This window comes from Colius striatus, chromosome 4 (assembly GCF_028858725.1).
Source record: "Colius striatus isolate bColStr4 chromosome 4, bColStr4.1.hap1, whole genome shotgun sequence".
Lineage (NCBI taxonomy): Eukaryota > Metazoa > Chordata > Aves > Coliiformes > Coliidae > Colius > Colius striatus.
Genome location: NC_084762.1, coordinates 57394297 through 57409710, shown reverse-complemented (window position 1 = coordinate 57409710; position 15414 = coordinate 57394297). Strand labels below are relative to the sequence as shown.

At 42.2% G+C, this 15414-nt stretch overlaps 1 protein-coding gene across 2 annotated transcripts; it reads left to right on the top strand.

Annotated features, from left to right (window-relative positions):
* Positions 1 to 289: 289 nt before the first annotated feature.
* Positions 290 to 4866, top strand: PENK (proenkephalin). 2 transcript variants are annotated; one of them, XM_061995685.1, is made up of 3 exons: positions 290 to 498; positions 1038 to 1179; positions 3936 to 4866. In XM_061995685.1, the coding sequence occupies exons 2-3, from the start codon at positions 1042 to 1044 to the stop codon at positions 4599 to 4601; spliced, it is 804 nt and encodes a 267-aa protein (XP_061851669.1). In that variant the 5' UTR covers positions 290 to 498; positions 1038 to 1041; the 3' UTR covers positions 4602 to 4866. The 2 variants fall into 2 exon arrangements, with proteins under 2 accessions (XP_061851669.1, XP_061851670.1); XM_061995686.1 differs by lacking the exon at positions 290 to 498 and adding an exon at positions 784 to 872.
* The last annotated feature ends 10548 nt before the right edge of the window (positions 4867 to 15414 follow it).

The following is a 15414-nucleotide window of genomic DNA, read 5'->3' as shown; positions in this document are numbered from 1 at the left end:
GCGTGACTCACGCTGATGTCTCATCCCCGCCTGCCCCCGGTGACAACTTCCCTCGGTAACTTTCCCGGTGAGGGTCCCCTGCTCCCCCCGACGGCGCGGGCATACGCGCCCCGCACACACACACCGACTCCCTCCAACCGCAACACCGCCAGAGCGGCTGACGGCTGGGCAGCGGCGCCAGGGGGGGATGTCGTAGGAGCTGCGTCAGCGGGAGCCCGACGGCGATTGGGGGAGACCGCACTCGCCCCGCGATCGCTAATTATAAAGTGCCGCCGCCGCCGCTCGCACCCGCTCCGCTCGGCTGCGGGCCCTCGGCTCGGCGTACCGGAGCTGCCCGCACGGGACGAACCCGCCGGCAGCCGCAAGCTCCGACTTCCCCGGTCTTTCTCCAGAGGCGGCTCGGCCACGCTATAGAGAGTAGCGGCTCTGACGCCGAGGCTCCGGCGAGGCGCGGCTCACTCCCGAGAAACTCCCGGGAGCCCTGAGTGGAGCCCGTGTGTGAGTGAACCGCTCTGCCTGCGGAGGGGGTCCCGAGGGAGGGCAACCGGGGGCGGCTCTGCCGGGGCCGGGGCCCGTGGTCGGGGCGGCTGCTCGGAAATCTCCGACGGGAAAGCCTTCCTGGAGGGGCTGCCGTCCCGTCTGTGCCGCGCTCCGGCGGGTCTCTCCCCCCGAGGCGCGGGACGAATCCCGCAGGAACGGCGGGAAAACGTATTTTGGGACGAGCACCGTCACCGGACGGCAGCTCCTTGGTGCTTCGTCCTTCAGGTCAGCTCCTGGTGCGGACACGGATCCGTTGCCTTGTACCTGCCAAGCGCCTTCTTCCCTTAAGCAGGAGCTTACCTCGGAAAGCGCAGCCGCCCCGGCTCCGAAAGGTGTGTGAGCTACCGGACTTGCCTGCGAGCCAGGACTTGGGTTTTAAACCGCGGCGGCCGAACAATTTCGTGCCGCCTTTTCCTGCCACGAAGCTGGGGTGGGCAGCGCCAGGGGTGGGAGCGGTGGGCAGACGGCCGCTGGCTGACATCTCTTCTTTCTTGCAGCCCCATGGCGTTGCTCCTGAGACTCGGCTGCTCGCTGCTGGCCCTCAGCACTTGCCTGCTCCCCGGGGCGCGGGCGGATTGCGGCCGCGACTGTGCTGCCTGCGCCTACCGCCTGGGACCCCGAGCCGGCATCCACCCCCTGGTAAGCGGGAGCGAGGCCGGGGGGCCGCCCGGCCGCCTCAGCTTCGCGGAGACCCCTCGGCCGGGCTGGGCCCCCGCCCCGCGTTTCGCTCTGGGAGGGAGGAAGAGGGGAAAGAGGCAAAGAAGCGAAATAACAATAGTGGGGGAAGCGGCCGGTGCCACTTGGAAGAGCTGATTTTGAAGAGCGGAGGGAAAGAGGGAGGAGCGGATCCCGGAGCGCTGCCGAGAGGGCGGGTGTCGCCGAAAGAAAACCAGCGCTCCTCCAGGAGACCCCTTCCAGCCCGCCCGCCCCTCCCGCTGCCCCTCCGCGAGCGGCGGCTTTCGGGGACGGACACGCCGCGCGGGGCAGCCCCGCGGGGAGCAAGGGAAAAGCCCAGGGAAAACGTAAGGAGGGAGGGACGTCCGGGCGGAGGTCGGTGCCGGGCGCTTCAGCCGCGGCAGGGCGGGGGGAAGCCGGGCGGGACAGATGGGGTCCCCGGCTCTCTCCAGGCAGAACTGCCGAGCTGAAAAGAGGCGGATCTGCCTGAAGCTTCACAAAAAGTTGTTTGAGTAGCAGTATCTCCCGCTGCTCTTCTTCTCTGCACGGTGCTGCACAGCGGTAGGAGTACGTCGGTGTTCCGTTTGACATTATCTCCCCTGCTCGCGCGCGCACGCGTGTGTGTGTGGATGGGTTATCCGGAATAGTAACGATACTAAAATTATTTATATGCAAGGTTACCGCGAAGCAACTCAACTTGAAATTTAGGGACTGGGATCAGTGAAAATCTGAGGTCCCTCAGCCCTCCCTGAAGAAAGTGGGAACTCGGGCTGATGAGTCCCTTATCAGTGGCACCCGTGGTTCCTGATCACAGACAGATGTGTATTGAGGCATCATGCATTCAGCACATCTAAATGACCGAAAACTTTTGTTCCTATGGTGTCGTTGAATATTTGGGAGCACACAAAAGGAAGAACTGGACCTTAAGCAAAACTGGGAATTGTTCAGTACTTGCTATTGCTCCAGAAGCGCAAGGACTCACTCTGAACCACAGCAGGTTCATAAGGGCAATATTCTTAGGGTGTCTGGTGAAACAGCTCACAATACTTTAGTATAACACCTTACGTTAGTTTTCAGTCAAACTTTAGCTTTGATGTCAACTAGATTTAAAAGGAAAAAAAAAAAAAAAAAAACGAAGTAGTAGTTTGCTCTCTTTCAGGAGAAATATGTGCTTTTTTGGAGTATATGTTGTGGGCATCTCTATTGATGCTTTCTCTTGGACGCCTTCAGTAATTTTTCAAGGAGTGAAAACCCTATTCAGTAACAATACTTACTAGCTGAATAGGAAAAGAAGCAATGTGCCATACATTATGTTCATTATAAACATACAGTTTGTAGAAACAATTGTGCCTTGATGGTAACATCATAACTGAATTTATCACACTGCATCTGTAAGAAAGGATTTATCATACTGTACCTGGTCATTCGCACCTATGAGATGGCATATGTTCGTTTGGCAATAGAAGGCTGTTAATTGAGAAGGGGAGAGACCTATTCTTGCTTTGGTTTAGAGCAATTTCCAAGTCAGAGATCTCATTCTCTTTACAGCATAACTATAATATATAGCACTAAGCATGTAGTGCCAGATAGATTCTTATGTCACAAAACACATAAATACCTTTAATTTTCTTGTGATTATATAAAAAATCATGTAAAAATTTCTCAGAGACAGGTAAGGCCAGAGGTAGAGAGATGGTCAGCTATTAGAGAACTGTGCTTGGATTTAATTTCTCATTCGAAAACATCATCCATAGGCAGAATAAGAGTTTCTCTTATTGAAAATATTGGTGATTTATTATTTAATTATTGTGGTATGAAAACCTCGTACAAGAAAAAAAAAAGACTGTTTTCAACTTTTTAGCAACTGAAGAGCGTGGCTTCACAAGCAGCAAATTCCTCTGACACAACAGAGATAGTAATAGCTAATATGTATGTTATTATCTTTACGTGACAGGTTATGAGATATGCATACAGGTACTGAAAACTTTTTTCATGTCTTAGCCTGAAAACTTTTCGTTACAGTCAGAAGCCACACAGTTTAATACTTTTCCCTCTTTATGACGTTTGTCAAAATAGCAAAACCAGAACTTTGATGCTGCCTAAGAGAGCCTGGATTTCTACATTTGTATTGGTACATATTTGAAAGATCTGTTCCACAAAGAAAAGCTAATGATAACAGACAGAAATGTGCTCTTTGAAGCTCTGCAGTGTATTGAAGATACTGAGTAGTACAGTACCAGTGGCTCCTTAGCAATGACAATGCCATGTAACTTCTCTCCTAACATTTTTGAACATTAATTACAAAGATTGAATTCCCTTCTACACTTTCATTATGAAGCAAAACACAATTGTTTTTTCGCTTATCAGTAGTAAATACAAAATAATCATAACACCACACTCAGGTGTAAGGGAGGTATGGGAACCATACATGTGTCTGCCTTTGGAATAGAAACATAGGGGGCAGCCTTGACATGCAGGACCCACCTTGTGCAGTATTCTTTCTCTTATTGTGAGGACTACCCTGTCCTTCAGAGAAGGCTGTAACGAAGTTCAGAACAGACAGGTACCAAGTCAGTTCTTCACAAAGAACAGTCATTCCAAGCCACTCATAAAGAGAGGCTCTCTCATGGTCTTTTAAAAACAAGTAAAGCTAAGGCAAGGTGGCAGTGAGGTGCTTGTTACTATCAAATTGTTCTCAGTAAACCGCATCCCTTTTTCAGGCATGTACACTAGAATGTGAAGGAAAGCTGCCTTCTGCTAAAGCCTGGGAGACTTGCAAGGAGCTCCTGCAACTGGTGAAGCTGGATCTTTCTGAGGATGGCAGCATTGCCCCAGGAGACAAGAAGGAGCTGGATGAGAACCATTTGCTTGCAAAGAAGTATGGAGGCTTCATGAAAAGATATGGGGGGTTCATGAAGAAAATGGATGAGCTCTATCGAGTAGAACCAGAGGATGAAGCTAATGGAGGAGAAATCCTGGCTAAGAGGTACGGAGGGTTTATGAAGAAAGACTCGGATGATGATGCCCTTGCTAATTCCTCTGATCTGCTGAAGGAGCTTCTAGGAACGGGGGATAACCCTGAAGCGGGGCATTACCGAGAGATAAATGAAAATGATGGGGACGTCAGCAAAAGATATGGAGGCTTCATGAGAAGCGTAAAGCGCAGCCCCGAATTGGAAGATGAAGCCAAAGAGCTGCAAAAGAGATATGGTGGTTTCATGAGAAGAGTGGGCAGGCCAGAATGGTGGCTGGATTACCAGAAAAGATACGGTGGGTTTCTTAAGCGCTTTGCCGACTCCATCCTCCCTTCAGAAGAAGATGGGGAAACTTATTCCAAAGAGGTCCCAGAGATGGAAAAGAGATATGGTGGATTTATGAGATTTTAATACCTTTCCCTTTATCCCTTTTGTCCTAAATGAGAAAGACTGCCTTATTGGTCATAACTTATTGTAGCGTGTTGCTTGTACTGTACAGTTTTTTACTGTCCTTGGTTAATGATGCGACCTGCGATATGTTGTTTCAGATTCTGTGTTCTTTCAAGTCAAATAACTACTTTCTGTTTCAGTCAAGTTTCAGTCTGTATTGTAGTTTCCATGCTAGAACTGTTTTGATTACTGTATCCATTTTCATTAAAGATGAAGTACATCTACAGTAGAGATGCTTAACTGTATATACAATAAATTCTTCATCCTAACTGCATAAATTCTGAAATGCTACTTATTTCCTCTCATTTAATCAAACATCATCTAAATTTTCTTTAAGCAATGCTAGCCTCTTTTCTGTAATTTGTATCGCACACACAACAGCTGAAACACATTTTTTATCTTTAGTTTTTTTAAGTTTCAGTGAATACTGGCATAATAAATACACTCTGAAGCCAATTTAACTGAGAGCTTTAACTGTTCTCATTTTGACCAGTTAACAGAATAAATGTTTAAAGTCTAAATTTATAATTCATAGTGTTCAGCCAATTCACGAGAAAAAAAGAAATCCCATGTTTGACTTACAGCACTAAAAATGTTTCTCCAGTGCACAACACAACCTCACATTTCATTAGTCACACCTTTTAAATCCATCCAATATAGTATTGTACAATTGGCCTTAAAAGCACCAACTCAAAAGGTAGTGTAATTTTTGTGTTTAATGCAGTTTTGGGTCATTTAAAAAAAAAAAAACCTTTAAAAATTCTACTTTTACAGATCATCTGACAAATGTTTTCTCATGGACCAACTTTGTGTTTGATTCTTCAGCAGCTGTACATCACTGTCACTTACTAATTAGTCTTTTTTGTTTCAAATAAAGGCAACATAAGTAAATCTGAGAACAAGCAGAAAACCCAACATTAATGCCGTAGATCCTTTGGCATTTACATAGGCGGCACTTCCATCAAGGGCCAACTCCCATCCCAGTGTGGGCTTCCTTCCATAATTCTGACTGTCGCCTTAGATCCCTAATTTGTGAGCACTTTTCCCTCATTTACTGCCACTAGTTACTCATTACTTCCCACTTAAATTAACATGATAAAAATCACTTTAATCGCCAGCACTGACTATAATTTAAAGTTTCTACAGCCAAAATCTTCAAATCCCAATCATTGCTGAAATCATTTGTGGGAACTAGATGTCTAAAAACATCTATGGCTCTGCATTCCATATCTGGTTTTCAGTTCTGCACAGAATTATCTATTGACAAAAAGGGCAAATTAAGTGTCTGACTTTTCTTTAACTTCAAGTCAATGGGATCTTCACAGAATCACAGAGTGGTTGGGGCTGGAAAAAACCTCCAGACATCATCTAGTCCAACACCCCGGTAAAGCACATCCACCTTGATCAGGTCACACAGCAACACATCCAGGCAGGTTTTGAAAACCTCCAGAGAAGATTCCACAACCTCCCTGGGCAGCCTGTGCCAGGGCTCCCTCACCCTCACAAGCAAAACAGTTTCTCCTCCTGTTCAAATGGAACTTCCTGTGTTGCATCTTGTGCCTGTTAGCCCTTGTCCTGTCACTGAGCACTACAGAAAAAAAAGACTCACCCCTTCCTCTGGACACTCATCCTTTAGGTATTTATAAGCATTTATAAGGTCTTCTCTCAGTCTTCTCCAAGCTAAACAAACACAGGTCTCACAATCTTTCCTCATATGAGAGCTGTTCCAGTCCCTGCATCATCTTTGTAGCCCTCCACTAGACTCTCTCCAGAAGTTCCCTATTTCTCTTGAACTGGGGACCCCAATATTCTAGGTGCTCATGACTTAAAAATTAAGCTGTGCTTAAATATGCATGTAAAAGCCTATCACATGCAACTAGTTGTGATGATTTTTGGCTTGGCCCTTGGAAGATGATATAGGTGGTCTGAGGTGGCCACAATTCTGCAGAAGAGTTGATAAACTATGAGGTGTTCCTTTTCCTTCAATAAAAAAGTAGGACACCTTTATTTCCTCTTCCTGCTGTACAGAATTGATGATACTAAATTTTAAAAGACAGAAAATACAGATGCCTGAAGAGCACCCTGGCCTTTTCAGGATTCAGTTGTGTTCCCTGTGACCATTCTTGAGAGTTCAACATGCCACCAGCCACGGGAAAAGTCATCTTCCTATTTGTCCTCTCCATGTCACCAAACCACTAGTGACTAGAGGACATCAGTCAGGCTCCTGTAACACATCATCTGAGTGGTTTCATCTTCAAGGACTTCGGGCCATGCATCCCGCATCCCCTTCATGGGATGCGGGCACCAGCAACAGATTTTCTCTGAGTGTTATAGAAAAAACTAAAACGACAATACAGTTGCATCCTTAACCTTTCACTTCAACATACATTCACTTCTTTTCCCTAAAACTTATTTACATCTAATTTAGTCAAAGACAGGCTCTTGCCAGGCTTCTAATTAAAATGAGCACTGTTGAATTTGATGATGCAAAAGGTTCAGGGAATCAAGCATTTCGTTTCAAAAAGACCTTTACAATTGAGTCTGACCACTAACTTCACATGGCTAAGTCCATCATTAAACCATGTTCCTCAGCACCTCATCTATGCATCTTTTTAACATCTCTAGGAATGGTGACTGCACCACTTCCCTGAACATTCCAGTGTCCAACAACCCCCTCAGTGAAAAAGTTTTTCCTAATGTCCAATCTAAACCTCCCCTGGTGCAACTTGAGCCCATTTCCTCTTGTCCTCTTACTTGAGAGAAGAAACCAACCTCCTCCTCCCTACAGCCTCCTTTTAGGTAGTTGTAGAGAGTGATCGTATCTCCTCTCAACCTCCTCTTCTCCAAGCTAAATAATCCCAGCTCCCTCAGTTACTCCTCGTAAGACTTGTTCTCTAGAACAAGGTTTACCAGTTGTTGTCACCTGTCTTTCACAGTTAGCAAAACAATGATGATTTAATGAGGAATAAACCTCCCAGAGCTCTAGAGACCTTGTATCTGTGTCACAGAACGAAGTGGTTTGATTTACTAAACCTTGCCATTTATATCAATTTTTATAGCAAAAATAGTACTTGATACAAACACCTGACTTGGATATATGCATGCAACCCAAAATAGGAGAGAGGGCAAGTAAAGTGGAAAAGTCTTTTCCAAGGTTGAACAGACAGGTGGCAAAGTACATGGGAAGGAGATGCAACTGATTATCTGAATTAAATAGCAAAGTTGAATACTCCTCATTCTTTCCATTATAGTTTAAAAATCTCTCCAGGCTTTAATACTTACAGTTTTAAAGATAGGAAATGTTTTCTTCTGTTGACATGGCATTTCTTATGATGTTCAGTTATGCCATTACTCAGGCTCTCTGCCACTAAAGCGTTCTAACACTCTCAGTAATTAACATTTCAAATCAGCCACAAATGTGTAAATTAATCAAGCCAGGTTTCCCAAATCACAAATCAAAACTAACGTTGAAGATAGGGTCTACTAGTCAATCAGGGAGATGAAAAAGGGCATCTTACTCTTGTTGCCATTTCTGAAAGACTGTCCTTATGTTCCTCTTGAAATACATGCCTAGAACTGTGACTTCACTGAAAGATTATTGAAACAGTTGTATTGCTTTATAAAAATGGAAGCAGAATGAGGAAAGGCTGATGTCTGAAGAAAAAGTTATTTGCAAGAGCATTCTGAAGGAAGAAATGTCATCCTGAGACCAAAGCCAGATTCTACATTTCCTTTCCCTGGCTTTTGTCATTGGCTTGGCATTTTTACATGGCAATCAATATTTCAGAGTATGATCAAATATAGTAGCATTGGTCTGAATACTGAGTAAGTGTAACAAAAATTGAATATCATAGAATCATAGAATGGTAGGGTTGGAAGGATCCTTTAGAGATCATCTAGTCCAAGCACCCAGCAGAAGCAGGTTCACCTAGATTAGGTTGCATAGGAACATGTCCAAGTGGGTCTTGAAGACCTCCAAGGAAGGGGATTCCACACCCTGCCTGGGCAGCCTGTGCCAGGGCTCCATCTCCCTCACAGTAAAATGGTTTTTTCTTATGGAACTTTTTGTGTTCCAGCTTCATCCCATTACCCCTTGTCCTGTTGCTAGATATAATAGAAAAAAGGGATGTCCCAACCTCCTGACACCCACCATTTAGATATGAACAATGAATTCTGGAAGTCAAGACCAGTCAGAGACTAATGCCTCTGCATTAAGAGCAAAAGGAAGAAAATTATAGTCTAGTTGAGGTTAGGCAAGGATGAGCTGGGTTTTTTAGTAGAAATGGATGAGAGGAAAGAAGCAAAAAAGAAAAGAAAAAAAAAAGAAAAAAGGACTTCTTGTACCAAATGGATTTTACATACAGGGGAAGATGATGAGGGAGAGGGAAGCCGTAGAATATACAATGTTTTCTGAATACCAAACTCAGTGCAGCAGGAGCTCTGCTTGAAAACCTAAGCTTAAATCTTGGGATGGTAAGGAAAGGTCATAGAGCCTTTCCCACATCTCAGATTAACTTGGCATACCCTGTGAGCTGAAATATGCAGAGCATAACTTTTAATTTCCTGAGGGTTTCTTTTCTAGCAAATGAATATATAGTATGATATAAATACAAATAACCACTAAATTATTATGACAATGATTACTTTGTAATTATTTCTAAATAATTATAGTAACTTAACTTTATAATGGTTTATAACTATATCATAAATATAAATAATCATAACATCAGTGTTGTTAGCTGTTTCAGATGTTTCCCAAAATAGAATCTTTATAAGAACAGAAACATGTTCTAATTTAATATGCTGAAATAAGTATTATTAAACTGTGTTGAACATAGACTCTAAATATGCACTGAAGAGCCTTTCTGCCCTCAAGCGTATCTATGATCCTGCCCAACTTGGTGTCATCTGCAAACTTACCAAGGATGCACTCAGTTCCCTCATACAAATCATCAATAAAGATGTTAAACAGAACAGGCCCCAACACTGAACCCTGGGGAACACCACCGGTGACTGGCTGCCAACTGGATTTAATTCCATCCACTACAACTCTCTGGGCCCGACTATCCATCTAGTTGTATCACCCATCAGAGAGTAGGTCCACCCAAACCATGGGCAGCCAGTTTCTCCAGGAGGATGCTGTGGGGGACTGTGTCAAAGGCCTTACTGAAGTCCAGGAAAGTAACAGGAATTAACAAGAACCAAAGTTTTCAATGTATGGTGTATAAAGGCCTCTCTGTCATTGAGGATGGTTTGGAAAAGTCATAGCATAACTCTACAGTTCATGAATACATTTCAGTGCCACAGAAACTTTTATTTACAGCCTTCTTCCTCCAGCACTACAGGGCTCAGGTGGACACTGACAGCAAGATTCCTTCCTATGCCAACAGAAGCATCCCTGAATTTGCAATTTAAAAGGCAAAAGAACATTTGTCTTCCCTGATCCTAGGTGCTTTGACAATGAAGAAATTCCTGGTACAGGTTAGCTGGCCCTGAAACTGCTATTATTTACAGTGACATTAGACAGTGGCTCTAGAGTCACATAGAGAACAGTGTAACACTTTGTTATCAGAATCTTAAAGCTTTCATGCTTCTCTTCATTTCCCAGCATGATGGGTGATTCAAGTACCACCAAAGAGATCCCTTTTCCAGGTTTTTCAATCAGGTCTCTTTCTCCAAGAGCAGCTGCTTTGGCAGTGCACAGACTTCATCTCTTCCACTTCCTTTGCAGCTCTACCACCTCTTGTAGAAATCATTTTGTCAGCTTCCACTCACAGCCTTGGATGTAATTTCACCACCAACAGCACTGAGATTTGCTTTCTGACTCAAAGTTCTGTATATTTAATTGGAGAATGACTGAGACCTCCAGTTCAAGGTTAGGCAACTGGTTTTAAATTTTCTGCTTCTAATATTTTTATCATAATCCTTTGCTGGCCACAGTATTAAAACCAGTTATTAGATATCAACAAGAATGCACTGGCTATATCCAATCTGTATCATAACTGTATTTCATAAGATCATAACTATATTGCACTAACAGACCACTACTCCACCCACCTGAAAAGGGTAGGGAGCTATCATGAACATAGCTACAAGCAACAAACAGGATAGCAAAGCCAGCTGTAAATCCTTAATCCGAGCATTCAATTACTAATCCCATCAGCCTCATTTAAAGTGTTTAAACTGACAGTTGCATAGCCAATTAACTGTTGCTATGGAAAATGAAAATGCTTAGAGGTATTTGACAGACAAATCTTTACTGGCCCAGCAGGGATTTAGACTGAATTTGTTTAATTAGATTGTGACTTTACCTAAATTGAGCATTTACTGTAATCCTTGCTGAAGCCATGGAATGAAATCTCTCAGGGTTAAACAGTCATCACAAAAGCACATCACTCCACTAAGTGATTTGTTAAAAGCAGTGCACTGCACTGCTTCCTTGAAGAGATGGCTGGTACACCCTTATACACAGACATGCTAAAACATTCCATGGCTATCCACATCTGTAGGTATAAGGAGTATACACTACTTTTGCCTCTTGCCTTTCTGCCATTACTCCCCTTGTCAACACAGTCTTCTCCAGCTCCACAGTGGCTGTTTGCAAAAGATCCTACCAACCCTGTATTTTCCTATTCAATTTAAATGTATGCACTGGCTTGCACTCCAAGTGCAGTGATATCTGTGTGCAGACCACCTCAATTCCAATTTATATAATGTTACAGGACACTGAGTTATGAAAACTGTTTCTACACTCCTGCGAGAGTCTGCATCTTCACTTTGACTTAATGCCTCTGGAAAATATCCTAAAATACTTATTCGAGTGATGCCTTTTCTTTCTCTCATGAGCAGAAGACAATGGCTGTAGCAGTATCAATAAGAGGGGAATTTCCTCATAAAAGGAGTTAAAGCAAGCAAGCCACAAAAGCTTTTCTTAGCCTACATCTTTCAGTAATGACCTGCAGTATAAATGGGTTTTACAGGGAGATTTTCACATTTCTCTACATGTCCATTTCCATCTCTGCAAATAACTAGCTGACAAGAGGAGGAAATAAGGCTGAATTTTCAACTGCATCCCACTTCTCCATTTAGAAAAATACCGTGTTGAAGACTATCTTTTCTATTTTATTTTTTATTAATATGTCATGGCTGTCATACTATGACAGCTACTGACACAGGCAACGTGACAAAGTCATTTTCAGAAAGTAATTAACTCATTCTTTGCGCATCAGCCAGAATAAAAATCTGGCATCTTCCATCAGAACAGAAGCAGTGGAAATTAGACAAAGCAAAGAACTTCCATGGAAGCCCATGCAGCCTTAAACTTTGCTTACCAAGCTGTGGATCAGCAGACTCAAGATATGGGAGACATTCCATTGTACTGAGTTTCTCTGTAGTAACTGAGAGAGAAATTATTTACCTGAGATTATCAGGCTAGATTAAGAGGTTCAGAAGTAATAGCTTCTCTCTCTGAGTTCTTCAGAGATCCCTTAGACTCAAGAAGTTTCACCATCAATGCATAAAATGAATTTGTTCACAGCATTATGACCATTCACAGCATGTAGTGCCTGCAAATGCTTTCTAAATATACCACCTGCACTGCCCCAGCACCAATACTTGTGGGTCATCAAAAGGCTAAAATCACTGGTGAGGCCTGGCCAAAAAAAAGATGTCAACATGCCAACGTATCTACTCTACCTTCTTCATGTAAATGTGAATACCATCATCATTCAGTTTTCTCAATACCTAAATGAAATGAGCAATCAAATTACCAACTAACCTTATCTTGAGGCACACTAGTAGGTAAAGAGAAATGCTTAGAAAAAGTAATGTTGTGAATAATACCCCTCACTACTGAAAAGACCTGCCCCTCCAATTACTGCACAGCTTTGAGATCTTCTGTAGCTCACTGGCACTGCTAGTACCTTCCAACTGTTCTGGTTTCCTGGGGCATTTCTTCCTGTTATCATTATTCTCTGTTCAGTGATTTTAGACTGTTTCATTATTGAAGTTTGTTACATGTATTGAGTCATACCTTGTTCAGAAAGCTCCAACTACCACAAAACATGGTAGCTTGTCTAAGTACCGAAACATCGACCAGCACATCTACTTTGTCTTCTGCTCTGTACTGTTCAAAGTCCCTGAATACAATTCACAGTCCCTGATCTCAGAAAAAGAGATTCTCCCTGAGCAAGAGTGCCATGTTTCTTTCAACTTGTCCATCACTATTAGGCTCTCAGGCTCACAAAGAGATCAGACACCTCACTTCTGTAGTCTTCAGCAGTACTGTCACTAAAATAAGAACTCATTTTTTTAGTATACAACAAGAAAGGCAGATTATTTACGAGTACATTCAAGTATCCTTATGCTCACATGCAAATAAGCCCAACTGCTTATCGTTCAACCTGAAAAGAGTTAAAAAGATAAAAGAATAGTAGTTACATAGTCAGAATAATTTCAGGATTTTTTTCAATTAGCTGAGAGACATGGAATACCATTTGACAGAAAGAAGTGTTCAGACTACATACTTTATATGTCTGACTAACTTACACAAGACATTATTCTCCTTCCCAGTTTCTTCAGTTTCTTCACCCTGGGAAGCAAAAACAGTTTTCCTTTTGACCTGCCTACGTACAAAAGAAAGCTTTATCATTTTGTCCTCTACTGATTTGCCTAAGCCTGTCTCCAAAATGTCCATCTTTTTCCTTGTGAAGAGCTCAGTGAACAGTAGGTTTTCCCAAGCAACATGCATTTCTAGGGATTTGAGGTTCTGCAATTTGTATCCGTGTCTTTAGGTACAATAATGCCAAGCTCTGTGTTTTCTGCCCTCTTCCTCAGGAACAGCTGTGGGTTTTCCTTGGAGTGACACAGCAGACAAGCATCGGTGCCCATGTGGCATGCATAGGCCTGCCGAGGGATCCCTACATAATTATAGGGATCTGAGCTGCCATGCCTCTATAGGCTAACTGTAGGCTGGCTTCAATTTAATATCTGAAGATTTTCTTTGTGGTTTCAAGGTCTTTCTTAAATGCCTGTGAGAAAAAACTAACCCTTCCATAGTTGCAGTAGCCTTTAGTTACCTCCTGGATCATGACCCTGCAGCATTGCAGCAGCCACCTGATACAGCAACTTCAGCACTTGGACTGGAAATTAAATTAATTTGGCTGACTATATAACTGTGATGAAGTATATTAAACCAATTAGAAGAAAAGAAAAGAAAATGAAAGTAGGTCCTCTGCTTCGTGCTATTCCTTAGAATGAAAGCAACTCATGCTTTGATTCCGGATACAAGATCTAAATTTTGTGAACTGGAACTCATTTTCCTCTTCATTTTTAGTGTTTATAGCCACTTTCCACATATCGCTCATAACTTCATCTTGAGGTAAAATGGCAGGTTCCCTGCAGAGAGTATTCCCTCCTGGGTGCTCTGTTGTAGTCCTGAGTGTTGGACAAGGCTGTTAGAAAGAATATGCACAGATCCAAAAGATACATTTTGTTTGTGTTGAGGATTTCATTTCCTGATGATTAATACATAAAACCGCTACTTTTATTTCTTTTAGCTTAAGTCTCAGCTATCTGGTGAGATTTCAGACTGACACCTTTGACTTATATGGATTAAAGGCATGTTTTGTCACATTTAGGAGACAATTTGAGCTTCCCCTGCCCTTCTGAAAGTTAATTAAAGAAAGCCTAGAGAGTTAAGGCTGTTGCACATACCATGTGATTCCAAAGATGCATCTCACATGCCATATTTGATTACTCTTAGAAGACAATCACATGAAGGTAACAAAGAAACAAGCAGATTAGCCCCCAAAAATGGAGCTAAATGAGTGTTTGCCCATCACTGTGACTGCAGCAATAAGAGAGGAGGTCTATGAGCAGTCAGATCAGGTAAGATACAGCTTCTGGCTTCTGAGTTAGCTTCTTACTTCTGTTTTTTTCTTAGCATCAATAGTATCAAAAGTCAATCACATGACTAATTTAATATTAAAGACAGACACTTCTTGTCAAGGTCCTAATAAACCTGATCATTTTTTAATAATTATATTAATTCACTAACATCACTGAATACTAGTGACCTGCAGAGAGCAGCTTTTTCTTACAAGTCCTCACCAGTTTACCTCTTAGTAAACAAATCATTTATCTTAACAGTTTACCTTTTGAGGAATTAGGCATATTTGGATTCTTTTTGTTTCTCCAATATGTTAATACAAATTACTACCTGATCTGCATGACTACATTAATTGTTAGCACTGATATGATATCAAACTCCTTTTGAATGTTTGAAATAAAATTATTCCAAAAATTCAGCAGAGATCTAAGCATTATTAGAGTCTGCAGAAATGACTTTTATCAGAAAATATTAAAATATCACTCAATTTGTATTTATCAAAGCATTTATTTGGCACATTTCTTTACAGCTTCTCAATGGCTTATATTAAGTTTTAAAAGATAAACACAACCCACTTAAATGCCCAGTAAAATAAGTATTCATGAAGCACTATAAATCTCATTCTATTAAAACTATTTTGTTTTGCTTTTTGGGAGTAGAGATTTAAGTTTTACATGCTGACCCTACATGAATGCCATACTAATATTGACACATACTTAATAACCCTTTACAAAAAGCTGAGAAATATCATAGTTACTAGTCATTAATAATGTATATTTATTTAAAGTATATATTTCAGTTCAGAGGTCAAGATGCATTTCAATAACATTTGCCTTAGTGCCTTGCAAGTAATGTTCTTCACATTGTCAGCAACAAGAAGACATT